At 48.2% G+C, this 27,668-nt stretch overlaps 2 protein-coding genes and 1 long non-coding RNA gene across 4 annotated transcripts; 1 reads left to right on the forward strand and 2 right to left on the reverse strand.

Moving 5' to 3' along the window:
• The window catches only part of LOC135320670 (actin-related protein 3B-like), an 876,522-nt gene that overhangs the window by 600,942 nt on the left and 247,912 nt on the right, over nt 1-27,668 (forward strand).
• On the reverse strand, nt 16,291-20,012 carry LOC135320716 (transport and Golgi organization protein 1 homolog). 2 transcript variants are annotated; one of them, XM_064483810.1, is made up of 7 exons: nt 19,858-20,012; nt 19,229-19,367; nt 17,764-17,862; nt 17,018-17,078; nt 16,870-16,905; nt 16,661-16,794; nt 16,291-16,525 (listed from the first exon to the last, which is right to left on the reverse strand). In XM_064483810.1, the coding sequence occupies exons 1-7, from the start codon at nt 20,000-20,002 to the stop codon at nt 16,369-16,371; spliced, it is 771 nt and encodes a 256-aa protein (XP_064339880.1). In that variant the 5' UTR covers nt 20,003-20,012; the 3' UTR covers nt 16,291-16,368. The 2 variants fall into 2 exon arrangements, with proteins under 2 accessions (XP_064339880.1, XP_064339879.1); XM_064483809.1 differs by having other exon boundaries at nt 16,291-16,543.
• Nucleotides 23,089-26,990, reverse strand: LOC135320735 (uncharacterized). Of its 2 annotated transcripts, XR_010380005.1 has the most exons (4): nt 26,913-26,990; nt 25,529-25,550; nt 23,938-24,026; nt 23,089-23,457 (listed from the first exon to the last, which is right to left on the reverse strand). It is a non-coding gene; the product is annotated as an uncharacterized LOC135320735 (long non-coding RNA). The 2 variants fall into 2 exon arrangements; XR_010380004.1 differs by lacking the exon at nt 23,089-23,457 and having other exon boundaries at nt 23,767-24,026.

Genomic DNA, 27,668 nt, shown 5'->3' on the forward strand with positions numbered 1-27,668 from the left:
CAACAGAGCATGACCACCCCACTTACCTGGGCCTCCGGGGCCGCTGCAGGTTGGCGGGCGCTGCCGGGCCACACCGGAGCCGCGCCACGTCCCGCGTCAGCTAAAAACCACAGAAAAGGATGGAGGATTATGCTTTCCTGCGAAGACACTGCTGAAGCGAAACAAAAACTTTGCGCCTTCCTTCCTTCCTTCCTTCCCGGTATAACACTCGTTTCTTGGAGGAACTGGATACTGACCCCAGGAACTCCTACATGCTAAGCCCGCATTCTCTCTAATGCTGAGCTACATATACCCTTCCCAACAGAGCACACTAATTTCTAGGCACAGAGGACAAGAAATGCCAGCCACGTTCACTAACTTCCCCAGTGTATAATAAGCTCCGTGTGCTCCACCAACAGAGCTCAGTGTTTTATGATCCGTCAGCTCCTGCGGAGCCACTTCTACAGTCCCAGTAGCATACTCCGGTTTTGTAATTTCGGGCTTAGTCGCCCCTTCCTAGGAACACAAAACAAGATAAATCAGGAACCGAACTTCAGATCATGTGCATACGCTTAGTCAGTCAGGTAGACAACAGTAATTTACCGAAGCTATCAGAACATAAGCCCTATCCTGGGATAAGCTGGCGATACAAGTATAAGGCAAATTCTCCTCTCTGTTCTGCCAGAGGCACAGGATCCATGAAAACAAATCAGCACAGAAAAGTTTCAACAGCTCTACTACTGAGGTGAACGGGTACAGTAACGCCACAAAGGACAGGAGAGTCCGCTGCACGTGGATAGCTCAGGGAATGCTGGGAAGACCGCACTGTTTCGTAAAAGAGAGATCCAGCGCAGAGGGGGGATGTGGAGGGGCTTTGGGGAAGGGCAGCCTGAGTAAAAGGAGCAGGTTGGAAACAGCGTAAGGCATTAAGGAAACTAGACCACTGTTACTGGCGGTGGAATGGGAAGACAAAACATGCTGCCTTGAAAATGAAACATCACTTAATTAATTTCAAGTGAGGACGGCTAAAACAAGAACCAACTCCAAGATACACCTAACTTTCCCAGGGATGAATTTCTTTTCAATATCCTCTAATAAACAGTAAGGGAAATACCCTGAAAAAATGTATGCCCACACAGACACTGGTTTCACTAGGTGAGTCTGGAAAATGAACACAAGTGCATTACCCAGTCCTACGGCATTAAGCACAGAATCACATCCTAAACTGTAAGCTAAAAGCATAAGTCAAAAATTCTCATCAGCAGATGCAAACGTGAAAATGCACACTCACACCAACCCCCGGTTTATGTCTCAGAATCCCCTGGTATTTATATAGTCACACAAGGACATTAACAACAAGAGAATGTACCTCATCCCAGGTAGATTCTCTTCTTCTCTCTCCTGTAAAGTGGCGCACTGACACACGATCTGTAAAATGTAGTTACAGGTACATTAATGAGAATATTCACGAATGTATATTAAAACCACCATGTGCGTCTATCTCCGTTCGTGGATGTGTCAAAACAAAAGTGGCAGAAAGACTTCAAAAGCCTTACAGCATTTTCTGAAAAAACATGCTTAAGTCACGGTTGGGATATATTTCAAACCAAGTAGTAAGAGGAAAACACGTAAAAAGTTTGGATATGAAATTTGGGTTTGCGCATATGTATTTCTAACATTTGAAGTTTGCTCTTGTTTTTGTTTTTCCTTTTCTTCTGTTTTTAAATGGAGGTACCGGGAATGAGCACACGGAATTCGGCATGCTAAGCAAGCATTCTATTTACCACTAACCTATGTCCTTCCCCGAGTCAATTAGCTTCTCGGCATAGATAAAATAGTATACAAAACACTCTTTCACGGTTCACTGCCTTACAAAACATGTTAGTTTGCTGAAGCGCAAAAGATCTTTGAGGCCTCCTTCCCCGTATCACAATAAGTCTCATATCAGACCGAGTGGGAGACAGGACTCAGGACCCTTGACTGAAGAGACCACAGGCCCCGGGTTCGGGTGTTTCTTCCATAACCGATCATCGGCTGTGGAAGTTCAGGGATCCACTCGCTGCAGTGACAAGGGCGGGCTTGTCCTCCAGGGAGCCCGGAACGTGGTGTATGTTGAAGGCCCGTGTGCAGAACCGACACGTCTGCCCTCCGTCAGAGGACCCTCTATCCCTCTACAACAGACATCTCCCTCCCCAGCGCAGGACGGGGAAGACGCGGTCCAACAAGTGCGTCTGATATGGGACAAGAGGGACACGGCCGTGAGCCCAGTCACGGCCGCCCGTGCACGGGGAATCCCCGGAGAGCGATCTGCCCTTCTTCTGCAGTGACTCAAGGAAGAAACAGAGGACTATGCTTTCCTCTTACCGAGCGGAGCAGCTGGCGGTGGGGGGCGAGGTTGCACAGGGCACCAAGGGGGACCAGGTGAAGGTGCTCAGCTGCGCGACGAAGGGCCGCAACCGGGGCAGGCCACGCAGGCTGGTCCTCGGAAATTTTGGGGCCCTCCGGCCCACGGGGTGACCTGCAGGACAGAAGGCAGGGCTGGGTTGGATGACAGACAAAACGCCAACACCGACAAGAGCCGAAACACAACGCAGCAGTTTTCGGCACCGGGCACCCTCACTTCCACAGGGTGCCCAGAGAGCAGCACGGTGCCACACGCTCCGCCCAGGCCTCTGGGGCCTGCCTGCAGCCTGGGCCGCACAGGGGGACACGGGGTTACGACCCTAATGCCGCACGTCGCCGCAGCCGCTGTCTCCAAGTGGAGGAAGCCAAGGGTCCTCCTGCCCGAGAGGCTGCACAAAGAGCTTCCAGCACACGGGCAAACTAGCGCCTTCCCAACAGCCAGCCGCTCTGGGCGGGACGGCCCTCCCCGCCACCTTCCCCAGCTCCACGCAAGCTTGCCCGGCGCGGACCAGGAACACGGACACGGGCGGACGTGAAGAGCTCATTCTCCACACGAGCAAGCAGAGCCGCACCAGGGTCACCGCTCTGCCTGCAGGGCTCTGCCTGCAGGACCCTGCCAGGCCCTCTCTGCCCCCTCCTCACAAAGGGCCCTCCTCCTCCCCGCAGGGACTGCCCCTGGGCTCAAAGAGCACTGGGGAGCTGGGCATCCCGGAGTCCTGCGGCGGAGCTGGCCAAGGGTTCCTGAGGGGACAAGGCTGTCCTCAGAAGGGACTCAGGCTCCGCTACAATCATCCCTTTCCTCAGGGACGTCTGGATTTTACGTTCGCTACGGAACGCACCCTACCTGCGTGCTACGGGAGAGTGACGTGGGGAGTCTCAACCCCACACCTGACACCAAAGGCACTGTACAAGCTCGTGCGCAAAACCCCACTGTGTGCCATGAGACCGACGAGCAGCTCTGACAGCTTCCAGGGCAGGCCCGACCCGGCGCAGGGTTGGGGACAAACACAACTTACGCACTCTGGTGCGCATCAGAATTCCCCCGCAGGGAAGGAGGCATTTTCCCTGCGGGCTCTTTCCCTTCCAGCCTCTATTCCCTACTACAAATGCACCATCTCCGAGAGCCAGGCTTTTCTGCCCAGAGTAAAACTGGAGGCAGCGGCCAAGACACACTTACCTCCCGAGAAAAACAGTGAAAGGTTGTGATGTTTACCACACCCAGAAAGACTCAAAGTTACACAAAGCACACCGTACAAAGCTGGAGGGAGGGCTTTGCCACTTTTCCAGTTACCAGGATCTGAATGGACATTCTAAACAGGAGAATCACCTGGCCTGAGCCGGGAAACCAGTCTAAAGAACGACGACACAGAAATCCGTCTCAGTGACCCAGGAGCAACCCCAGGTGCAGGAGGTCATGGAGGAGTCAGCCAAGCCAGGAGAAGTCAGTGTGGAGCGAGGGCTCACCCTCCTCACGCTGTTTCGAGAAACCCACAGTCAACGTCTGCGGGCCCCGTCTCCTAAGCTCTTCTTCATGGCTCCTACAGGCACCAGCCAAGGCGACGGGCTCCCGGGAGAAGCAGCCCACTGGCTCCTGGGCAAGAGTTTTGAGTCTGATAAAGGTAGCGACACGCCACGCCAGACCCGTCACAGGACACACAGTCTGCAGATGAGGCCAGGAACGGCTGCCGGGAGAACGGGAAGATCACCTTTCCCAGGACGAGGTCCAACAGAGCATGACCACCCCACTTACCTGGGCCTCCGGGGCCGCCGCGGGTGGGCGGGCGCTGCCGGGTCACACCGGAGCCGCGCCACGTCCCGCATCGGCTAAAAACCACAGAAAAGAATGGAGGAATAGGCTTTCCTGCGAAGACACTGCTGAAGCGAAACAAAACCTTTGCGCCTTCCTTCCTTCCTTCCTTCCCCGTATCACACTCGTTTCTTGGAGGAACTGGATACTGACCCCAGGAACTCCTACATGCTAAGCCCGCATCCTCTCTACTGCTGAGCTACATATACCCTTCCCCCAAGAGCACACTAATTTCTAGGCACAGGGGACAAGAAATGCCAGCCACATTCACTAACTTACCCAGTGTATAATAAGCTCCGTGTGCTCCACCAACAGAGCTCAGTGTTTTATGATCCGTCAGCTCCTGCGGAGCCACTTCTACAGTCCCAGTAGCATACTCCGGTTTTGTAATTTCGGGCTTAGTTGCCCCTTCCTAGGAACACAAATCAAGATTAATCAGGAACCGAACTTCAGATCATGTGCATACGCTTAGTCAGTCAGGTAGACAACAGTTATTTACCAAAGCTATCAGAACATAAGCCCTATCCTGGGAGAAGCTGGCGGTACAAGTAAAAGGCAGATTCTCCTCTCTGTTCTGCCAGAGGCACAGGATCCATGAAAACAAATCAGCACAGAAAAGTTTCAACAGCTCTACAACTGAGGTGAACGGGTACAGTAACGCCACAAAGGACAGGAGAGTCCGCTGCACGTGGATAGCTCAGGGAATGCTGGGAAGACCGCACTGTTTCGTAAAAGAGAGATCCAGCGCAGAGGGGGGATGTGGAGGGGCTTTGGGGAAGGGCAGCCTGAGTAAAAGGAGCAGTTTGGAAACAGCGTAAGGCATTTAGGAAACTAGACCACTGTTACTGGCGGTGGAATAGGAAGACAAAACATGCTGCCTTGAAAATGAAACATCACTTAATTAATTTCAAGTGAGGACGGCTAAAACAAGAACCAACTCCAAGATACACCTAACTTTCCCAGGGATGAATTTCTTTTCAATATCCTCTAATAAACAGTAAGGGAAAGTCCCTGAAAAAAAGAATGCCCACACAGACACTGGTTTCACTAGGTGAGTCTGGAAAATGAATAGAAGTGCATTTTCCAGTCCTACGGCATTAAGCACAGAATCACAACCTAAACTGTAAGTTAAAAGCATAAGTCAAAAATTCTCATCAGCAGATGCAAACGTGAAAATGCACACTCACGCCAACCCCCGGTTTATGTCTCAGAATCCCCTGGTACTTATATAGTCACACAAGGATATTTACAACAAGAGACTGTACCTCATCCCAGGAAGTTTCTCTTCCTCTCTCTTCTGTAAAATGGCGCACTGACACACGATCTGTAAAATGTAGTTACTGGTACATTAATGAGAATATTCACGAATGTATATTAAAACCTCCATGTGCGTCTATCTCCGTTCGTGGATGTGTCAAAACAAAAGTGGCAGAAAATAATTTCAAAGAGTTAGAGCATTTTCTGAAAAAACATGCTTAAGTCACGGTTGGGATATATTTCAAACCAATTAGTAAGAGGAAAACACGTAAAAAGAATGGATATGGAAGTTGGGTTTGCGCACTATGTATTTCTAACATTTGAATTTTGCTCTTGTTTTTGTTTTTCTTTTCTTCTGTTTTTAAATGGAGGTACGGGGAATGAGCACACGGAATTCGGCATGCTAAGCAAGCATTCTATTTACCACTAACCTATGTCCTTCCCCGAGTCAACTAGCTTCTCGGCATAGATAAAATAATATACAAAACACTCTTTCACGGTTCACTGCCTTACAAAGCATGCTAGTTTGCTGAAGCGCAAAAGATCTTTGAGGCCTTCTTCCCCGTATCACACTAAGTCTCACGTCAGACCGAGTGGGAGTCAGGCCTCAGGACCCTTGACTGAAGAGACCACAGGCCCCGGGTTCGAGTGTTTCTTCCATAACCAATCATCGGCTGTGGAAGTTCAGGGCTCCACTAGCTGCAGACAGAGGCAGGGGCGGGCATGTCCTACAGGGAGCCCGGAACGTGGTGTCTGTTGAAGGCCCGTGTGCAGAACCGACAGTTCTGCCCTCCGTCAGAGGACCCTCTTTCCCTCTACAACAGACACCTCCCTCCCCAGGGCAGGACGGGGAAGACACGGTCCATCAATGCGTCTGCTAAGGGAACAGAGGGACACGGCCGTGAGCACAGTCACGGCCGCCCGTGCACGGGGAAGCCCCGGAGAGCGATCAGCCCTTCTTCTGCAGTGACTCAAGGAAGAAACAGAGGACTATGCTTTCCTCTTACCGAGTGGAGCAGCTGGCGGTGGGGGGCGAGTTTGCACAGGGCACCAAGTGGGACCAGGTGCACGTGCCCACATGGGCGACGACGGGCCGAACCCGGGGCAGGCCACGCAGGCTGGTCCTTGGAATGTTTGTGGCCCTCCGGGCCACGGGGTGACCTGCAGGACAGAAGGGAGGGCTGGGTTGGATGACAGACAAAACGCCAACACCGAAAAGAGCCGAAACCCAACGCAGCAGCCTTCGGCACCAGGCACCCTCACCTCCACCGGGTGCCCAGAGAGCAGCACGGTGCCACACGCTCCGCCCAGTCCTCTGGGGCCTGCCTGCAGCCTGGGCCGCACAGAGGGACACGGGGATACGACCCTAATGCCGCACGTCGCCGCAGCCGCTGTCTCCAAGTGGAGGAAGCCAAGGGTCCTCCTGCCCGAGAGGCTGCAAAAAGAGCTTCCAGCACACGGGCAAACTAGCGCCTTCCCAACAGCCAGCCGCTCTGGGCGGGACGGCCCTCCACGCCACCTTCCCCAACTCCACGCAAGCTTGCCCGGCGCGGACCAGGAACACGGAGACGGGACGGACGTGAAGAGCTCATTCTCCACACGAGCAAGCAGAGCCGCACCAGGGTCACCGCTCTGCCTGCAGGGCTCTGCCTGCAGGACCCTGATAGGCCCTCTCTGCCCCCTCCTCACAAAGGGCCCTCCTCCGCCCCTCAGGGGCTGCCCCTGGGCGAAAAGAGCCCTGGGGAGCTGGGCATCCCGGAGTCCTGCGGCGGAGCTGGCCAGGGGCTCCTGAGGGGACAAGGCTGTCCTCAGAAGGGACTCAGGCTCCGCTACAATCATCCCTATCCTCAGGGACGTCTGGATTTTACGTACGCTACGGAACGCACCCTACCTGCGTGCTACGGGATGGTGATGTGGGGAGTCTCAACCCCACACCTGACACCAAAGGCACTGTACCAGCTCATGCGCAAAACCCCACAGTGTGCCATGAGACCGACGAGCAGCTCTGACAGCTTCCAGGGCAGGCCCGACCTGGCGCAGGTTGGGGGACAATCACAACGTACGCACTCTGGTGCGCATCGGAATTCCCCCGCAGGGAAGGAGGCATTTTCATGGCGGGCTCTTTCCCTTCCAGCCTCTATTCCCTACTACAAACGCACCATCTCCGAGAGCCAGGCTTTTCTGCCCAGAGTACAACTGGAGGCAGCGCCCAAGACACACTTACCTCCCGAGAAAAGACAGTGAACGGCTCTGACGTTTACCACACCCAGGAAGACTCAAAGTTGCACAAAGCACACCGTACAAAGCTGGATGGAGGGCTTTGCCCCTTTTGCAGTTACCAGGATCTGAATGGACATTCTAAACAGGAGAATCACCTGGCCTGAGCCGGGAAACCAGTCAAAAGAACGACGACACAGAAATCTGTCTCAGTGACCCAGGAGCAACCCCAGGTGCAGGAGGTCATGAAGGAGTCAGGTGAGCCAGGAGAAGTCAGTGTGGAGCGAGGGCTCACCCTCCTCACGCTGTTTCGAGAAACCCACAGTCAAAGTCTGCGGGCCCCGGCTCCAAAGCACTCCCTCATTGCTCCTGAAGGCAATTGCCAAGACGACGGGCTCCCGGGAGAAGCAGCCCACTGGCTCCTGGGCAAGAATTTTGAGTCTGAAAAAGGCAGCGACACGCCACGCCAGACCCGTCACAGGACACACATTCTGCAGACGAGGCCAGGAACGGCTGCCGGGAGAACCAGAAGATCACCTTTCCCAGGACGAGGTCCAACAGAGCATGACCACCCCACTTACATAAGCCTCCGGGGCCGCCGCAGGTTGGCGGGCGCTGCCGGGCCAAACCGGAGCCGCGCCAGGTCCTGCGTCGGCTAAAAACCACAGAAAAGAATGGAGGATTATGCTTTCCTGCGAAGACACTGCTGAAGCGAAACAAAACCTTTGCGCCTTCCTTCCTTCCTTCCTTCCCCGTATCACACTCGTTTCTTGGAGAAACTGGATACTGACCCCAGGAACTCCTGCATGCTAAGCAAGCATTCTCTCTATTGCTGAGCTACATATACCCTTCCCCCAGGGCACACTAATTTCTAGGCACAGAGGAGAAGGAATGCCAGCCACGTTCACAAACTTACCCAGTGTATAATAAGCTCCGTGTGCTCCACCAACAGAGCTCAGTGTTTTATGATCCGTCAGCTCCTGCGGAGCCACTTCTACAGTCCCAGTAGCATACTCCGGTTTTGTAATTTCGGGCTTAGTCGCCCCTTCCTAGGAACAAAAAATAAGATAAATCAGGAACCGAACTTCAGATCATGTGCATACGCTTAGTCAGTCAGGTAGACAACAGTTATATACCGAAGCTATCAGAACATAAGCCCTATCCTGGGAGAAGCTGGCGGTACAAGTAAAAGGCAGATTCTCCTCTCTGTTCTGCCAGAGGCACAGGGTCCATGAAAACAAATCAGCACAGAAAAGTTTCAACAGCTCTACAACTGAGGTGAACGGGTACAGTAACGCCACAAAGGACAGGAGAGTCCGCTGCACGTGGATAGCTCAGGGAATGCTGGGAAGACCGCACTGTTTCGTAAAAGAGAGATCCAGCGCAGAGGGGGGATGTGGAGGGGCTTTGGGGAAGGGCAGCCTGAGTAAAAGGAGCAGTTTGGAAACAGCGTAAGGCATTAAGGAAACTAGACCACTGTTAATGGCGGTGGAATGGGAAGACAAAACATGCTGCCTTGAAAATGAAACATCACTTAATTAATTTCAAGTGAGGACGGCTAAAACAAGAACCAACTCCAAGATACACCGAACTTTCCCAGGGATGAATTTCTTTTCAATATCCTCTAATAAACTGTAAGGGAAAGACCCTGAAACAAAGAATGCCCACACAGACACTGGTTTCATTAGGTGAGTCTGGAAAATGAACACAAGTGCTTTATCCAGTCCTACGGCATTAAGCACAGAATCACATCCTAAACTGTAAGTTAAAAGCATAAGTCAAAAATTCTCATCAGCAGATGCAAACGTGAAAATGCACACTCACACCAACCCCCGGTTTATATCTCAGAATCCCCTGGTACTTATATAGTCACACAAGGACATTAACATCAAGAAACTGTACCTCATCCCAGGAAGATTCTCTTCTTCTCTCTTCTGTAAAGTGGCGCACTGACACACGATATGTAAAATGTAGTTACTGGTACATTAATGAGAATATTCACGAATGTATATTAAAACAACCATGTGCATCTATCTCCGTTCGTGGATGTGTCAAAACAAAAGTGGCAGAAAAGACTTTCAAAGAGTTAGAGTATTTTCTGAAAAAAAATGCTTAAGTCACGGTTGGGATATATTTCAAACCAAGTAGTAAGAGGAAAACACGTAAAAAGTTTGGATATGGAAGTTGGGTTTGCGCACTATTTATTTCTAACATTTGAAGTTTGCTCTTGTTTTTGTTTTTCTTTTTCTTCTGTTTTTAAATGGAGGTAACGGGAATGAGCACACGGAATTCGGCATGCTAAGCAAGCATTCTATTTACCACTAACCTATGTCCTTCCCCGAGTCAACTAGCTTTTCGGCATAGATAAAATAAAATACAATACACTCTTTCACTGTTCACTGCCTTACAAATCATCTTAGTTTGCTGAAGCGCAAAAGATCTTTGAGGCCTTCTTCCCCGTATCACACTAAATCTCACATCAGACCGAGTGGGAAGCAGGTCTCAGGACCCTTGACTGAAGAGACCACAGGCCCCGGGTTCGGGTGTTTCTTCCATAACCGATCATCGGATTTGGAAGGTCAGGGCTCCACTCGCTGCAGACAGTGACAGGGGCGGGCTTGTCCTCCAGGGAGCCCGGAACGTGGTGTCTGTTGAAGGCCCGTGTGCAGAACCGACACGTCTGCCCTCCGTCAGAGGACCCTCTTTCCCTCTACAACAGACACCTCCCTCCCCAGGGCAGGACGGGGAAGACGCGGTCCATCAAGTGCTTCTGCTAAGGGACCAGAGGGACACGGCCGTGAGCACAGTCACGGCCACCCGTGCACGGGGAAGACCCGGAGAGCGATCTGCCCTTCTTCTGCAGTGACTCAAGGAAGAAACAGAGGACTATGATTTCCTCTTACCGAGCGGAGCAGCTGGAGGTGGGGTGCGAGTTTGCATAGGGCACCAAGAGGGACCAGGTGCAGGTGCCCAGCTGGGCGACAACGGGCCGCAACCGGGGCAGGCAACGCAGGCTCGTCCTCGGAAAGTTTGGGGCCCTCCGGCCCACGGGGTGACCTGCAGGATAGAAGGGAAGGCTGTGTTGGATGACAGACAAAAGCGCCAACACCGACAAGAGCCGAAACCCAATGCAGCAACCTTCGGCACCGGGCACCGTCCCCTCCACCGGGTGCCCAGAGAGCAGCAAAGTGCCACACGCTCCGCCCAGCCCTCTGGGGCCTTCCTGCAGCCTGGGCCGCACAGGGGGACACGGGGATATGACCCTGACGCCGCACGTCGCCGCCGCAGCTGTCTCCAATTGGAGGAAGCCTAGGGTCCTCCTGCCCGAGAGGCTGCACACAGAGCATGCAGCACACGGGCAAACTAGCGCCTTCCCAACAGTCAGCCGCTCTGGGCGGGAAGGCCCTCCCCGCCACCTTTCCCAGCTCCACGCAAGCTTGCCCGACGCAGACCAGGAACACGGATACTGGACGGAAGTGAAGAGCTCATTCTCCACACGGGCAAGCAGAGCCGCAGCAGGTTCACCGCTCTGCCTGCAGGGCTCGGCCTGCAGGACCCTGCCATGCCCTCTCTGCCCACTCCTCACAAAGGGCCCTCCTCCGACCCGCAGGGGCTGCCCCTAGGCACAAAGAGCCCTGGGGAGCTGGGCATCCCGGAGTCCTATGGCGGAGCTGGCCAAGGAATCCTGAGGGAGCAAGGCTGTCCTCAGATTGGACTCAGGCTCCGCTACAATCATCCCTATCCTCAGGGACGTCTGGATTTTACGTTCGCTACGGAACGCACCCTAACTGTGTGCTACGGGAGAGTGACGTGGGGAGTCTCAACCCCACACCTGACACCAAAGGCACTGTACCAGGTTGAGCGAAAAAACCCCACTGTGTGCCATGATACCGACGAGCAGCTCTGACAGCTTCCAGGGCAAGCCCGACCCGGCGCAGGGTGGGGGACAAACACAACGTACGCACTCTGGTGCGCATCGGAATTCCCCCGCAAGGAAGGAGGCATTTTCACGGCGGGCTCTTTCCATTCCAGCCTCTATTCCCTACTACAAACGCACCATCTCTGAGAGCCAGGCTTTTCTGCCCAGAGTACAACTGGAGGCAGCGGCCAAGACACACTTACCTCCCGAGAAAAGACAGTGACGGGCTGTGACTTTACCACACCCAGGAAGACTCAAAGTTGCACAAAGCCCACCGTACAAAGCTGGAGGGAGGGCTTTGCCCCTTTTCCGGTTACCAGGATCTGAATGGACATTCTAAACAGGAGAATCACCTGGCCTGAGCCGGGAGACCCGTCAAAAGAACGACGACACAGAAATCCGTCTCAGTGACCCAGGAGCAACCCCAGGTGCAGGAGGTCAGGAAGGAGTCAGCCGAGCCAGGAGAAGTCAGTGTGGAGCGAGGGCTCAACCTCCTCACGCAGTTTCGAGAAACCCACAGTCAAAGTCTGCGGGCCCCGGCTCCTAAGCACTCTCTCATGGCTCCTGCAGGCACCAGCCAAGGCGACGTGCTCCTGGGAGAAGCAGCCCACTGTCTCCTGGGCAAGAGTTTTGAGTCTGAAAAAGGCAGCGACACTCAACGCCAGACCCGTCAGAGGACACAAAGTCTGCAGACGAGGCCAGGAATGGCTGCCGGGAGAACGGGAAGATCACCTTTCCCAGGACGAGGTCCAACAGAGCAAGACCACCCCACTTACCTGGGCCTCCGGGGCCGCCGCAGGTAGGCGGGCGCTGCCGGGCAAACCCGGAGCCGCGCCACGTCCCGCGTCGGCTAAAAACCACAGAAAAGAATGGAGGATTAGGCTTTCCTGCGAAGACACTGCTGAAGCGAAACAAAACCTTTGTGCCTTCCTTCTTTCCTTCCTTCCCGGTATCACACTCGTTTCTTGGAGGAACTGGATACTGACCCCAGGAACTCCTGCATGCTAAGCCCGCATTCTCTCTACTGCTGAGCTACATATACCCTTCCCCCCAGAGCACACTAATTTCTAGGCACAGAGGAAAAAGTATGCCAGCCACGTTCACTAACTTACCCAGTGTATAATAAGCTCCGTGTGCTCCACCAACAGAGCTCAGTGTTTTATGATCCGTCAGCTCCTGCGGAGCCACTTCTACAGTCCCAGTAGCATACTCCGGTTTTGTAATTTCGGGCTTAGTCGCCCCTTCCTAGGAACACAAATCAAGATAAATCAGGAACCGAACTTCAGATCATGTGCATACGCTTAGTCAGTCAGGTAGATAACAGTTATTTACCGAAGCTATCAGAACATAAGGCCTATCCTGGGAGAAGCTGGCGGTACAAGTAAAAGGCAGATTCTCCTCTCTGTTCTGCCAGAGGCACAGGATCCATGAAAACAAATCAGCACAGAAAAGTTTCAACAGCTCTACAACTGAGGTGAATGGGTACAGTAAAGCCACAAAGGACATGAGAGTCCGCTGCACGTGGATAGCTCAGGGAATGCTGGGAAGACCACAATGTTTCGTAAAAGAGAGATCCAGCACAGAGGGGGGATGTGGAGGGGTTTTGGGGAAGGGCAGCCTGAGTAAAAGGAGCAGGTGGGAAACAGCGTAAGGCATTTAGGGAACTAGACCACTGTTACTGGCGGTGGAATGGGAAGACAAAACATGCTGCCTTGAAAATGAAACATCACTTAATTAATTTCAAGTGAGGACGGCTAAAACAAGAACCAACGCCAAGATACACCTAACTTTCCCAGGGATGAATTTCTTTTCAATATCCTCTTATAAACTGTAAGGGAAAGACCCTGAAAAGAAGAATGCCCACACAGACACTGGTTTCACTAGGTGAGTCTGGAAAATGAACAAAAGTGCATTATCCAGTCCTACGGCATTAAGCACAGAATCACATCCTAAACTGTAAGTTAAAAGCATAAGTCAAAATTTCTCATCAGCAGATGCAAACGTGAAAATGCACACTCACACCAACCCCCGGTTTATGTCTCAGAATCCCCTGGTACTTATATAGTCACACAAGGACATTAACAACAAGAGACTGTACCTCATCCCAGGAAGATTCTCTTCCTCTCTCTTCTGTAAAGTGGCGCACTGACACACCATCTGTAAAATGTAGTTACAGGTACATTAATGAGAATATTCACGAATGTATATTAAAACCACCATGTGCGTATATCTCCGTTCGTGGATGTGTCAAAACAAAGTGGCAGAAAAGACTTTCAAAGAGTTAGAGCATTTTCTGAAAAAACATGCTTAAGTCACGGTTGGGATATATTTCAAACCAAGTAGTAAGAGGAAAACATGTAAAAAGAATGGATATGGAAGTTGGGTTTGCGCACTCTGTATTTCTAACATTTGAAATTTGCTCTTGTTTTTTTTTTTTCTTTTCTTCTGTTTTTAAATGGAGGTACGGGGAATGAGCACACGGAATTCGGCATGCTAAGCAAGCATTCTATTTACCACTAACCTATGTCCTTCCCCGAGTCAACTAGCTTCTCGGCATAGATAAAATAAAATACAAAACACTCTTTCACGGTTCACTGCCTTACAAAACATGTTAGTTTGCTGAAGCGCATAAGATCTTTGAGGCCTTCTTCCCCGTATCACACTAAGTCTCACATCAGAACGAGTGAGAGACAGGTCTCAGGACCCTTGACTGAAGAGACCACAGGCCCCGGGTTCGGGTGTTTCTTCCATAACCGATCATCGGCTGTGGAAGTTCAGGGCTCCACTCGCTGCAGACAGTGACAGGGGCGGGCTTGTCCTCCAGGGAGCCCGGAACGTGGTGTCTGTTGAAGGCCCGTGTGCAGAACCGACACGTCTGTCCTCCGTCAGAGGACCCTCTTTCCCTCTACAACAGACACCTCCCTCCCCAGGGCAGGACGGGGAAGACGCGGTCCATCAAGTGCTTCTGCTAAGGGACCAGAGGGACACGGCCGTGAGCCCAGTCACGGCCGCCCGTGCATGGGGAATCCCCGGAGTGCGATCTGCCCTTCTTCTGCAGTGACTCAAGGAAGAAACAGAGTACTATGCTTTCCTCTTACCGAGCGGAGCAGCTGGCGGTGGGGGGCAAGGTTGCACAGGGCACCATGTGGGACCAGGTGCAGGTGCCCAGTTTGGCGACGATGGGCCGCACCCGGGGCAGGCCACGCAGGCTGGTCCTCGGAAATTTGGGGCCCTCCGGCCCATGGGGTTACCTGCAGGACAGAAGGGAAGGCTTGGTTGAATGACAGACAAAAGCGCCAACACCGACAAGAGCCGAAACCCAACGCAGCATTCATCGGCACCTTGCACCCTCCCCTGCACTTTGTGCCCAATTGGCAGCTACGCTGCATGCTCTCCTTCAGCCCTGGGCCTCCCTGCATCCTGGGTTGCTCAGTAAAATTTGGCGATAATATACTTTTACCAAACTTCTCTGTGATGACTTGGCATACTTTTCCCCTAATTCCCAATCCACAGGCAAAGCCAGGAATTGTTTGTTCAAAAAGAAAATGCTAGTTCCAGAGATTATTCAATACAAAATGACCACCACAACACAACTGAGTAAAATTACTTACTTTGGTTTCCTCTGCCTCCTAAGCCGGAAAGGCGGTTCCATTCTTAACAGGGTTGCCATCCCTCTGTGAAGCTGTAAAGGGAGAACAGTGCTGAAGGCGTATTCTATCTGACAGATGCCATGCGGGGGAAGCACGAGCCGAGCCCTCCGTGCCCTCCTCCAAGAGCTCTCACTTCCGCCCACGCCCTTGTCTCTTCACAGAGGCCGCAGGTCTCCTTCTCACCTCAGTTGTCCACGAGGACGAGGGGAGACTGGACCCCTGTCCCATGACGAGGACACCACAGGGCCTTGATTCAGGTGTTTTCATAGCTAATCACCCTGGATGTGGTCTCAGTGCCCAGATCCCTGTCAACCAACACTTACACAGTGGACTCACATCACACTTCAGGGCAAATCAGTCTGTATACAGATTATACATTAAAGTAAGAAGGGTCTTTCATAGGAAGAGTATCAACAACCCCTGACTGTGAGCTCCACCTCTTCCTCTTCAGCCTGTTTGTAAACTGTTAAAAGACTTCTCTCTGACAGCGCATGTCTTGTATAATTGACCAGATGTCACGTAAACATTTATGAAAGAAGCCTCAATGACTCATGTTGTAATAATCGGCAAAAGAATGGTGAGTTACATGGAGTAGCTGGTGGGAGAGTTTAGAGTTACACTTTAACTCTGGGAGAAGGAGGATATGTAGTCATGTCACTTACTAACTGGCTACTCTAGGTCACTGTGCAAGCTTTTTTATAAGAACGAAGGGACCTGCAAAATTAGTGAAGAAATGCCTGCTGCCTTAAAGCAGATCTTGAATAGAATATTTATCCACCAAGGCAAATGAAGAAAAATATTTTTCTCGTTATGACATACTGCCTTCATTCTAAAACGTCATCCATGTTATTTTCCTGAAATAAGAAGAAAATTCAGCCTTCAAAACCGTGTCCAGGCGGGAAGAGAGGGCTGATGCTCATGTCTTCTAGTGCATAGAAACCAGCCATGCCAGCCACGCCAGGCAACCAAGAGACTGGGGGGCGGCCCGCAGTCCCTGGAGGGGCATGAGCTCCGCCGCTCACAGGGGACAGAGCCCTGCTGGCTGATGGCATGTAAAGAAAACAGCATCTTGTCACCCAGCTGTGAAACTGTTCCCCACAGTGAGTGTGTGGTGTGGTGTCCAGGAAACCCGACAACTACCCATGGGGAAAAGCAGCCCACTGGGCAGCTCCTGCTGCAGAAATGGAGCTGCCGCACTTCACAGTGCGCTCCTTACCTCTCAGGGGAGGTTGCAGCCTGTACGGTCCTCCTGGGGTGGGCTCCTGCCTCATGTATTCCTCTGCCTGCCTCCATCTGCAGATTGCATCCAATCTTAAAGATAAAGAATGGCTTCAATACAAATTACACCACCAATTCCTCTACTAGGCACAAAACAACCAGTCCTTAAAAATCTCAAAACACCCGTAAAAATGTGTCAAAATTCTGTACCTCTGTTTCAGGTGGGCAACTTCCCTTCTCAGCTCAGAAGATTTTTCCCTTCTCAGGTCAGAGTTTTCCCTTCTCAGGTCAGAGTTTTCCCTTCTCAATTCAGAGATTTCCCTCTCCAGCTCCTGAGCCCTGAGCTGTGGGAGAAAAACACATCCACGTTCAGTTGTGGCCGACTGTGCACAAAGGGAAGGAAGGAAACAAATTCTTACCGAGCTGTCTTGGGCCTTCTTCTCGGCAAGAGTGACCTGAAAAAGTCAACACATCAAGAAACACCCCATGGCTAGGGGTTCTCAGGGCCACAATAACTGTCTGCATCAGGTGCTGAGGACTCGGTGTGTCAGGAGGAAGGCAGGTTACCTGGTGTCTCCAAATGATCTCTGCTTCCCGCATTTGCCCGTGACATTCTTCAAGTCTTATCCTATGAGTTACAAATTGTTCCATCAGAGAAGACACAATGCTGGGTATGCTGTTAAATAATCTGCCCCAGTCCATGTTATCTGCATTGCACACTCACACACATCATCTCACCACTCAAGACACACTGCACACGGCTGCAGAAGCACAGCAGTTGCAAAGCTGTCGCTGCAGCCACTCCTTCCGTCACTGTTACTGAACGCCTGCCCGGTTCTGCGCTGACACATTTCCCCCTCCCGTTCTCAGCATTTCCCTCACGTGTCCTGTGCTGAGCATCTTTCATCTCAAAGCTTGATTCTTCCTTTCCTTACATCCTGACCCTACTTCTTACACCTGGGTCTCCCCAGCAGCACGGGAATGTGTATTGGTCCGACTGACGCTACACTAAACTGCTATCCTCAGGGTGAGAACGGTTTATAGTACCTTCAGAAACATCTCTGTGAACCGTCTCTCCTCTCAGTCTGGCCAGCACTGGGACCAGGAAATTCTTAGTAACTTAATACTTTTTAAAGTTAAACGTTTAACTTAACATATGTAAAACTTAACACTTTTCCTCCTGTGTGAAGCCATGTATACAAATGTCTTTTGTTTGGGTCAGTTTATGATATTGTGTCTAAACATTTTAGAAAAGTTTTCAAAAAATCCAACAGGTGTTTTCAGAGCCGCAGGTGCAGAGGAGCTGAACTCACTTGTACCATCTTGTCTCCTCTTCAGCCAATTTTGCCTCCTCCTTTGCTGCCAACAGCTGCTGCTTTCCCACCAGCTCACATCCATTCATGTCCACCTTCCTGAGAGGGGAAAGAAACTCTGAAATTCTGCCAGTTTCCCTCCCAGGAACTGGAAGGGAAGAATTCCATGTTCCTTTCGCCCTGCCCCATAAATGCTCAGGCTGATAAATACACAGGAAAGAATTAAAGTACCCCCACTAATAAATATGAAAAAGCTACACTCAGGCCTCTGGCAAGTGTTTGGTATCTGGGCTTCCCTTCAGCGTCCCCACCCCTAATCATTTATGCATAAACACACAGGAAAAGCCCACGTGATGTGTGCTCTGCGCCCCCCCCACCAGGCTTAGGCTCCTGTGCCTGGGACAGCGCGAGCTCACTGTGTTTCAACATGGGAATCAGGGTCTGACCAAGTCATCACAACCAAACACATTAGGGTAAAGCAAGCGTTCATGACTTTTTGATTTCTCCCACAGAGAGCCCAGATTTCAGTCAAAACCTGGAGCAAAACCTGATCCTTTAGGAAATATAAGGAAATGTTTTTGAAAGCGGGTTAATGGGTGTGATGTCCATGACCTCTCCCTGAGAATGACAGGAAACTCTGGACAAATTATGAAATCCATGATCAAATGTACCAAATTGCTAACAAGCCAGAAAGGGACATGAGGCCAAGATGGAGAAGAAGAAAGCCCAGGACTGGGCCCACCTTCCCCGGGGGTCATCCGGTAACTGCAGAGGAAACCACTGAGATGCAGAGCAGCCCGGCAGCCGGTGCCCCCTACGCACAGGCACCACAGTCAGGCAGCTGGAGCTCACTGTCCGTCAGCGAAGGTGATCCCTAGAGAGACCCACAGGACTTAGCTGGGATCCATGAGAGCTACATGCCAGAAACAAAGGTGGACAGGAGACACACGGGCCTCACGAAAGCTGGCTGCACTGACTGATCTCAGCTGCTAACCGGGTTAACAGGATGTAGCGCTGCTGGCGCCCTGACCACCTGCCAGCTGTAATGCCCACCTTCTCTGCAGCAAGTTAACCTCACACGAGGCCTCAAATTTTCTCTATTTTCTACCCAATGTCTAGAGTTTATTAAAAATGATAGACACATGGCAGGTCATGACACTTTGATGTGGTTGAAACCTAAGGACAATAAAAATGGACCTAGGGGGATCCAGATAATGAAGTGACTAAATCTGGTCCAAGAACCCGCTAAAATCTCAAACTAAATACAAACAAGACTCTGGTAACCAGTTAGAATGAACAGAAGCAGCAGATTACAGAAATCAAGGTCGAAAAATAAATGCACATCTGTACTGATTGAATATGGTAAAGAAAATATGGTGGTAAGTATTCTGAAACGTATTACAATATCCACATAACTCCACACATTCATTCACACATTGTCATAATTAACACGGGAATGTCTTACCCTTCAGTGTCCATAGATCTCTGTCCACTGATTTCATCAAGGACGCTTACTTTCTTCACCTGCCTTTGGAAACCGTCTTCCTCACGTTCTTTCAGAGATCCCGATGCAGCATGGTGGTCTTGCATTTTCTTTTTACCCTCTATAAACATAAAACGACTGGCTTTGTGTGTGCACATGTGCACTCAAGAGCTTGGCTGTGCTGGGGAGTGGAGAAAGGAGAGAATTCTGAAGGCAGGAATCCCCTTTTTACCTTCCCAGTGCAAATTCATTGCTATTACAGGCATGTTTCATTTTATTGCCCTCCCTGGTAATGCATATTTTTAAACATTTGAAGATTTGTAACAACCCTGAGTACAGCAATTCCATTGGTGACATTTTTTTCTGGCAGCATTTGCTCATTTCTTATCTCTGTGTCACATTTTTGTAGTTTCTGAAATATTTGGTTCTTTATCATTTTAATTAAAACAGGCATGACATTCCTTTAAGGCAAAGCCTAATCCAGCGGAAGTCCCTAGTTCTCAGCAATTCTATAAACCCTGAGAGAGGTGAAGAGGCTTCAGAAGAAAAGTGTGAAGCCAGCAGGGGTTGGCCCATGAAGTTTAAGGCAAGATTCCATCTCCACTGCATACCTGTGCAAGGTAAGGCGGGAAGAGCTGACCCAGAGGCTGCTGCAAGTGCTCCAGGAGATGAAGCTAAGGCAGCTAATGAAGGTGGCTGCACTAAACAACAGGTTTTCAATGCAGAGAACTGCAAGGGGAGGCCACCCAGCACCATCACAGCTGGAGAGAAGTCAGTGCCTGGCATCAAGGCTTCAATGGACAGGCTGATTTTCCCATTAGCGGCTAACGAAGCCAATATTCATTTAACATTATGAAAATCCTATGTCCCATGAGAATCAAGTGAAATCTACTCTGTGCTCTATAAATAGAACAAAGCCTGAATGACAGCACATCTATTTACAACATGAATATTTTAGCCCATTGTTGAGACCTACTGCTCAGAAAACAAAACAAAACACACAAAAAAAATTCTTTCAAAATATTACTGCTCATGGACAATGCACAAGTCATCCAGGAGCTCTGATGGAGATGCATGAGATGAATGCTGTTTCCATGCTTAACATGACATCTATTCTGCAGCCCATGAATCAGGAGTAATTATGACTTTCAAGTCTTATTATTTAAGAAATACATTTTGGAAGGCTTTAGCTGCCATAGACAGTGACACCAATGATGGGTCTGGGCAAATGAATGGAAAATTTTCTGGAAAGGATTCACCATTTTACATGCCATTAAGAACATTCGTGATTCATGGGAAGAAGTCAAAATATCAACATGAACTGGGGTTTGGAAGGAATTGATTCCAATCCTGATGTGTGACTTTGAGGGGCTCAAGAATTCAGTGCAGGAAGGAGCTGCAGATGTGCTGAAAATAGCAGGAGAACTAGAGTTACAAGTGGAGCCTGAAGATATGATTGATTGGCTGCAACCTCATGATAAAATGTGCATGAATGAGGAGCTGCTTCTTATGGACAAGCAAAGAAATTGGTTTCTTGAGATGGAATCTACTGGTGAAGATGCTATGAAGAAGGTTGAAATAACAAAGGACTTAGAAGAGCGTATGAACTTAGCTGATAAATTACCACAGGGTTTGAGAGGAATGACTCCAATTTGGAAAGAATTTCTACTGTGTGTAAAATGTGTCAAATTGCCTGTGAAAGAGGACTTGTTCCTGAAAGGAAGAGAGAATCCTGTCACAAACTTCATTGTGGTCTTATGTTAAGAAATTGCAAAAGCCACACTGATCTTCAGCAACTGCCACAGTGACCAGTCAGCATCCACCAATGTTAATTCAAGACCATCCACCAAAATGACTGTAACTCAATAAAAAAAAAGTTAAAAAAAAAAGACCATCCACCAACAAAAAGATTAAACCTCACTAAAGGCTCCAATGATGGCTAGCAGTTTTTAGTAATAAAGAGTATTTTCATTAAGTTATGAACATTGGGGTTTTTAGACACAGTGGTATTGCTCACTTAATAGACTACAGTATAGTGTAAACTTAACTGTTCTTTGCACTGGAAAACCAAAAATAAAAACCCAAAAAAATAAGTTATTTGACTCTCTTTATTATATTTATTTTATTCTAGGGGTCTAGACCTGAAGCCACAACATCTCCCAGGAATCCTGTGTGTAAGGTTTTCTTCCCAACAAGCAACATACCTTGCAGGCTGCAGTCCCCTCTTGTCACAGCTCGCTGCATCGAATCCTCAGATCTGGTCTTTGAAACACCTGGCTGTAAGATAGATATGAGAAGACATTCAAGAAGTACTGATCCACAGCAATGTGCACATACTTAACATGAGAGGAATCATACGCTTGGAATCAGCTAAGATGGGCCATCTGCTTTCCGTGCGTTACAGCACAATTAAACACTGACACAGTGATGCTCGGTTTTCTGAGGTAAGCATCTCTGGGGGTGAGTAACAATCCTTACTCTCTTCTTGCTGCTGAGCTGAACGTCCTCCTGCACATGCATTTCTTCAGATTTCACTGTGGCTTCACAGACATGAGATTTATTAAGAGCAATTTCAACTTAAAACATTCTCATTGGTGACTAAATTCCCAAGAAAAATAATTTGAGTAGATATCAACATTTAATCTTCTAAGACATGAGATTGTTGTTCCTTGTGAAAGCTAATGTGTACAGTGGAAATCCTGCTGCAACTGGTGGCATTTACCTCAAATTCCTGAAGTGTTCATTGAAACAGCACCTTTCAAGTTCTCTGGAGATGTTCCTTTTTCCAGTATCTTCACACAGGACAGAAATAATGTATGTACTAAGATTTCAATGAAAACTCAGGGTGATATGTTTAAAAAGTGTAATTTTTTTTCCCAGAAACAAAGTATTTTGTTAACTGCAAAACAAACCTTAGAAAATAAATATATTAGCCCTGGTACATGTCCAAAGACTTTGGTGAGCATTCTCTCCAGAAGATATTAAGGCAGTGAAATGATTCTGAACATACAAATTTTATAAAGAAAGGAAAGCAAGTGTTATATGTTCCCTTACATATGCTTGAAAGCATCTGAGACTTTCCCTGAATTTCGGTTTGGGGCTGAAGACAGTGCTCCATTTGAGAGTTTACAGCAGACAGGGCCTCTTCCTTCAAGTTCTAGCTCCGGGCATCCTAGCAGCTCATTCTGACCCTTTGCATCTTGCATTTCCTTCTTCAGCTGGTCCTCTTCAACTGCCAGCCGGCCAATCTCTTCCAGAAAGTCTTGGTTTGTTCTGATGGGCAGTTGCTTCTCTTCAACCCTTTTGGAATCCTGTCCCTTCTCAGCCAGTACCCACAACTACCCCTAAGTTTCCTGTGATGGCAGCTGATACAGGCTGGGCCCAGGACAAATGTCAAGTCCATAAAGAAATGTGGAAAAAAGACCTCCAGGCACAGATTTTTCCTCACCTCCACAGGCTTCCTCCTCCCTGGACAATGGAGGGCACGACTGGACGACAAGAGGAAGCAAGGGTGGGAAACTGCTCATGTCAAAGAGCTCACAAATGAGTGTTGCTGGTGAAATATAAACAAAGTTTACCCAAATTCACATGGAAAATTCTCTGTTTAACATCAACAGGGCAAGGAACTGTGCACCTAGTCTAGTAACTTCCTTAACATCTCAGGTATTTCCTGGCATCTTCTGTGTATCTTGGAGGGCAGTGTGAGTGGTGAGAAAACTCTCTAGGTTGTGAAAATAATACATATTTCCTAGTCTCTGAAATAGAAAAAGTCACAGAGGTTTTAGTCCATGAAATTCTGGGTCATTGTTCACAGGGAGTTTCTGCTCCTGGGCTCTCACACTCTGCTGTGGTCAAAAGCAGGAGGAGCAGGTGCACGCAGCTCGCCCAGGGCACAAAAAGCCTCAGAAGCCCTGCTATGGTCAACGTGGCAGCTCTTACCAGGTGTGGGCTCTTGGCGTTCTGGTCCCTCACTGCCTGCAGCTTAGCTCGAACAATCTGAATGATGTCATTCAAATTTTCATTCACCTTCTCAATGGCTTTCAAGCTCTCATTCAATGAAACATTGAATTAGTAACAATTACTCATTACTTTCATTTCTATTTTCAGAATGTAATCTAACAAGAGGTTCGTACCTTAAACTTCAGTGCTTTCTCAGAGGGCAGCTTCTTTTGCCTGATGGCCTCCTCTAAGCATTTCTTTGTGTTGTTGGTCTATGCAAAAATGTAATGAAGGAAACAGAATTACAAATACTAATTACACTGCTAGCTGAACCTATCTTGTGTGTGACCCCTTCCACTAATACAGAAAGTGGTGCTTTACATCTACAACACTTGTTTTGTTTATTTTTTTACTGATATATAGTCAGTTACAATGTGTCAATTTTCTGGTGTACAGCATGTTTCAGTCACATACATATATACACCTATGTTTGTCTTCACATTCTTTTTCATTATAGATTACAAGATATCAAGTAGTTTTCCCTGTGCTCTACAGAAGAAATTTGTTTTTTGGGTTTTTTTGTTTTTTTTTTTTATCTAGGACACTTGCTTTGAACCTAGACCTCTTATGGAACACATGGAACAGGACAGTAGGATGAAGGAAAAGAGAGCCAAATAACTGAACTGCCAGAGTGGGGAGGAACTGAAGGTAAAATCACAAAAAAAAAAAAAAAAGCAAAAGGACAAGGATACCTTCTGCACCCAAGCAGATATATTTTCTGCAAGTTCTCTGTTTTCATTCTCCAAATTCTTGCTCTGCTCAGTCATCTGCTTTAAAGTAACTAAAAGGAGATGAAGCAGTTTCTCATACTGACAAGAAAACCCAGTAGAATAGAATTATCATGATTTATTAGCAGTAGAGACATATCTGGCTGGCACTACGAGTATAATTAGCCTTTTAGCTTTTCTACTGTGCCTAAAGGAAGAAAATCTTAGTGGCATTCTAAATGTGAGATCATTGAGATTCCTAGTTTAATTTTTTTCAAAGATGCAGAAACACAATAAAAAGTCTTCCCCTAAATTCTCTCCCAGCTATAAGCACCATTCTTAGAAAATTCAATCATTCAAATACTTCTGACATCACCAGAGATGAAAAAGAAAAACCAAGCATCCTGTCCCCTTAACATTCTCTCCTCCAATTACTAAGGTAAGTAAACATGCCCCTGCTTAAAAAAATAGAACCCTTATTCCATGCAGGTTCACCCCACAGCCAGGCCCTATCTGCAACACCACAGAAGGCAAGTTCAAAACGTTGCCTGACTGGGCCTGCACAGGCCTCCAGTGTCTTCCTGCTGCCTGGAAGATCGTCTTTCATGAAAACCATGTTGGGGGCCCTGAAGGACAAGGTCGCTGGAATTAAACACTTTGGTACCATGTGGGCTTCCCCACCTAGTCACTGGAGGACCTGGATAACACACAGGCCCTAAATGACAAGCTTTTCTATCGCCAGGATGAGAATGTTACCATCACTGCTTCAGGATAGCAGCACATGTAAAACAGCCAGTCACAGGCAACTCCACGTGTGAAGCTCTAGAACGCAGCCCTCAGAACCAGACTCCTCTCTCAGGCATCTAAGTCCCTCATCTGACCACACAGTGCACACACGTCTTCTGTCTGCCCAGTGGGGATGCTCTGATGCTGAGATCCCTCTTCTCAGCACCAGCCCTTCTGCATCAACTGTCACCAACAGCAGCCCTTGAGGGCCTACTGAGCGCTGGGCAGCCACCCTGCCCATCACGCACAGCCCCACTCGGTCAGCAGAGTGTGAAGCCTGCATAGAAAGCATCATCCTCAAGCTGAATCACTTCCATTAAGTCCCCACTGCCATGAATGGCTCCTTTCACTTATGAGTCACAGCCCATGGATTCCCCTCTGCTGTGACACACACTGCCTGGCTACATCTGCATCCCTCCCTCAGCCTGGAGAGTCCTGACAGGCTCAAGTAGTGTTTCAGCATCTTTAATTTTCACCAAGAGCCAGCTCATATTAGGGACACACTCCGAACATTAGACTCTTCTCATCACCTGCTTCCTCAAGGTTGCTATGCAAAATTAAACTCATCCTAGTCTCCCTACTCCTGTGACCCTCCTGGCCTCTTAGCTCAATAGATGTCAACTTCCTCTACGATGTCATTTAGACACCATTGCAGGAGTAAAATTTTCAAGAGTTGAGAAGTCAGTTAGACATCAGAAGTCATTGTGTTTACTCTTAGTTGAATTAAAATCCACATCAAATCCTGGTATTGAGAAAATATTACAAAGGAAACTAAACCCTAATACCTTACCTTGACACACTGGAGGCTTTACCTAGGAGAGGAAGAAACATTAAATTTGAAGTCAAAACATATAATTAGTAAATCTATAATTTCTAATAAACTATCAAAACAGTAATCCATTGAAATCACAATTATCACTTTGGTTCAGCATAACAATTAATATGATTAAAAATCAGGAAAAATCAGAATTTCCTACTTAAGGCATGATCTTTCACTCACCATTTCTGATAACACAATGGTAAATAACTTATTTTAGAACAAAAGATCTGCTTACATTCTATTAAATAAACATCACTCTATTCAATTTTCATAACGCATATTCATATTTAACAACACTGAACTATATTATTTTCATGATATGTTGTTGCAATGCATCATTTATCTAATTTTTTTGTCAAACCAAACATCCACACTTAAGTCCAGAACCTGGATAGTTGTGTAACCTTCAAAAGAGAGAGAGAGACAGAGAGGAGAAAACTAAAAGAAAAATAAAGGCAAAATCTTTATACTAAGATTAAGATGCACCCCTTTCATTCAATGAAAGGTTTTCTGAAATCTTATACAGAGTTGACTGTTGAATTGATAAGCAATTGTAACATATGAGGTCGTAAGATTTGTCAAGACCACTAAAAACAAACGGACATCAGATGAGACATCAGACGAGAATGAAAGTGAGTAATGGCTGTAGTAAAAGCCCACACAGCAGCAGGACGGACAGCGACCATTTTCAAGAAGCGAACGTGCTTCTTGACTCAGATACAAGTCATCGTATGAAGAGTAATAGTTCAGTAAAACCCAGGCAGGACTCCACTGTAATACCATGTAAAGACACATTTCCCTGACCCTTAACACATATTTCTTCATTCAAAACTTTAAGTGATGATCAGAGACTGAGGCCAGCCCCTAACCTTGCCAAGATATTGGAGAATCATCACAGTGTCGAAGATCCAGTGGCAATAATGAGGCAATAGAAGAATGCATCCATGGAGGGCAAACAGAAAACCACAGATGTTCCCTTAACTTCACACTTGCTCAGGAACCCTGAGCTTCCCTGTCCCCTGTCACCCAACACACAGGCAGGGGCAGGTGGAGAGATAGATGGACTCACCAAATACTTAACCTTCCTGTTTTGTTATTGAAGAGAAGAGTTTATAAATTGCCATTGTCTCATTGAGAATATACTGTTGTCTTGCTCAATGAGTTCTTACTATAAAGATTTTGCAACAAATTTCCATTTCAAAACTAATTTGTGTTCAAGTTAATAATCTAAAAGGAAACAAAGAAAAGACTCCTGGATTCTGGCCCAGGCAGGCAAATAAAATGTCCAGTGACTATAAAAATTCCTATTAGGTGTGATTAAAAGGACACTGTCAGGTACTTTAGTAATACTCACAGCAAGGACGGTCCTCCAGACGAACAAGAGAAAAATAGAAACTCCCCAGGAGGCAGCAAGAAGAATAAGCTTCCACAGAAGTTCATAAACATCAGACGCAAGATGGAAAAGGAGAATCAGAGTGTCAAGGATCTGAAAAGATATTAGATATAATGAGGAACCTCAAAGACATTCCCAGTGTATATGTCACAGAGAATCATCTTTAGAAACCGTCAGCCACATCCTCAGATAGCACCACAGAGAGGCGAGAAGGGACACTTGAGTTCAAAGGAGCTCTTGGGAGTGTGGGCATGTTTTCTGCCTTGATTTGGTAATAGTTTCACTGCTGCACACATACGTCAAATACCTGATACACAAAATGTTAGAGATTTGACTTTGCTGACAGGCACATTGCAAATATTTTTAAAATAGTTAACAGAACTTAACTTATGAATGTAGAAGCCAACTTGAAATTGAAAATAAGCAAACACAAACCTACAGGGCATGGGATGCCTCCATCTTCTATTGTATGTTCATGAAGTACCTGGACAAACCCCTATGAAATGTCTCCAAAAATACACCCAACATGTATGGGGAAAGAGCAATGAAGGTATGTGTTAAAATACAGAGAGATGTACAGAGATGTATTTCTACATTTATAGACTGGACATGAGTAAGAAAGCAGACCAGCTCTTAGAATAATGTCAAAATTACTATTCCAGCAAAAATTAATGATATATTTTAGCCCAACTATCTAAAAACCATGGAGGTTTTCTT

The sequence above is a fragment of the Camelus dromedarius genome, unplaced genomic scaffold (assembly GCF_036321535.1).
Source record: "Camelus dromedarius isolate mCamDro1 unplaced genomic scaffold, mCamDro1.pat HAP1_SCAFFOLD_114, whole genome shotgun sequence".
Taxonomy (NCBI): Eukaryota; Metazoa; Chordata; class Mammalia; order Artiodactyla; family Camelidae; genus Camelus; species Camelus dromedarius.

Excerpts from the sequence above, each read along its gene's own strand:
- LOC135320716 (XM_064483809.1), bottom strand. The coding sequence starts at position 20,002 with ATGGTGCTGGGTGGCCTCCCCTTGCAGTTCTCTGCATTGAAAACCTGT. Across the intron at positions 17,863-19,228 it reads AGATCTATGGACACTGAAGG|GAAGGTGGACATGAATGGAT; the intron begins GTAAGACATTCC and ends TTCCCCTCTCAG. Across the intron at positions 17,079-17,763 it reads GAGGAGACAAGATGGTACAA|GATAAGACTTGAAGAATGTC; the intron begins GTGAGTTCAGCT and ends TGTAACTCATAG.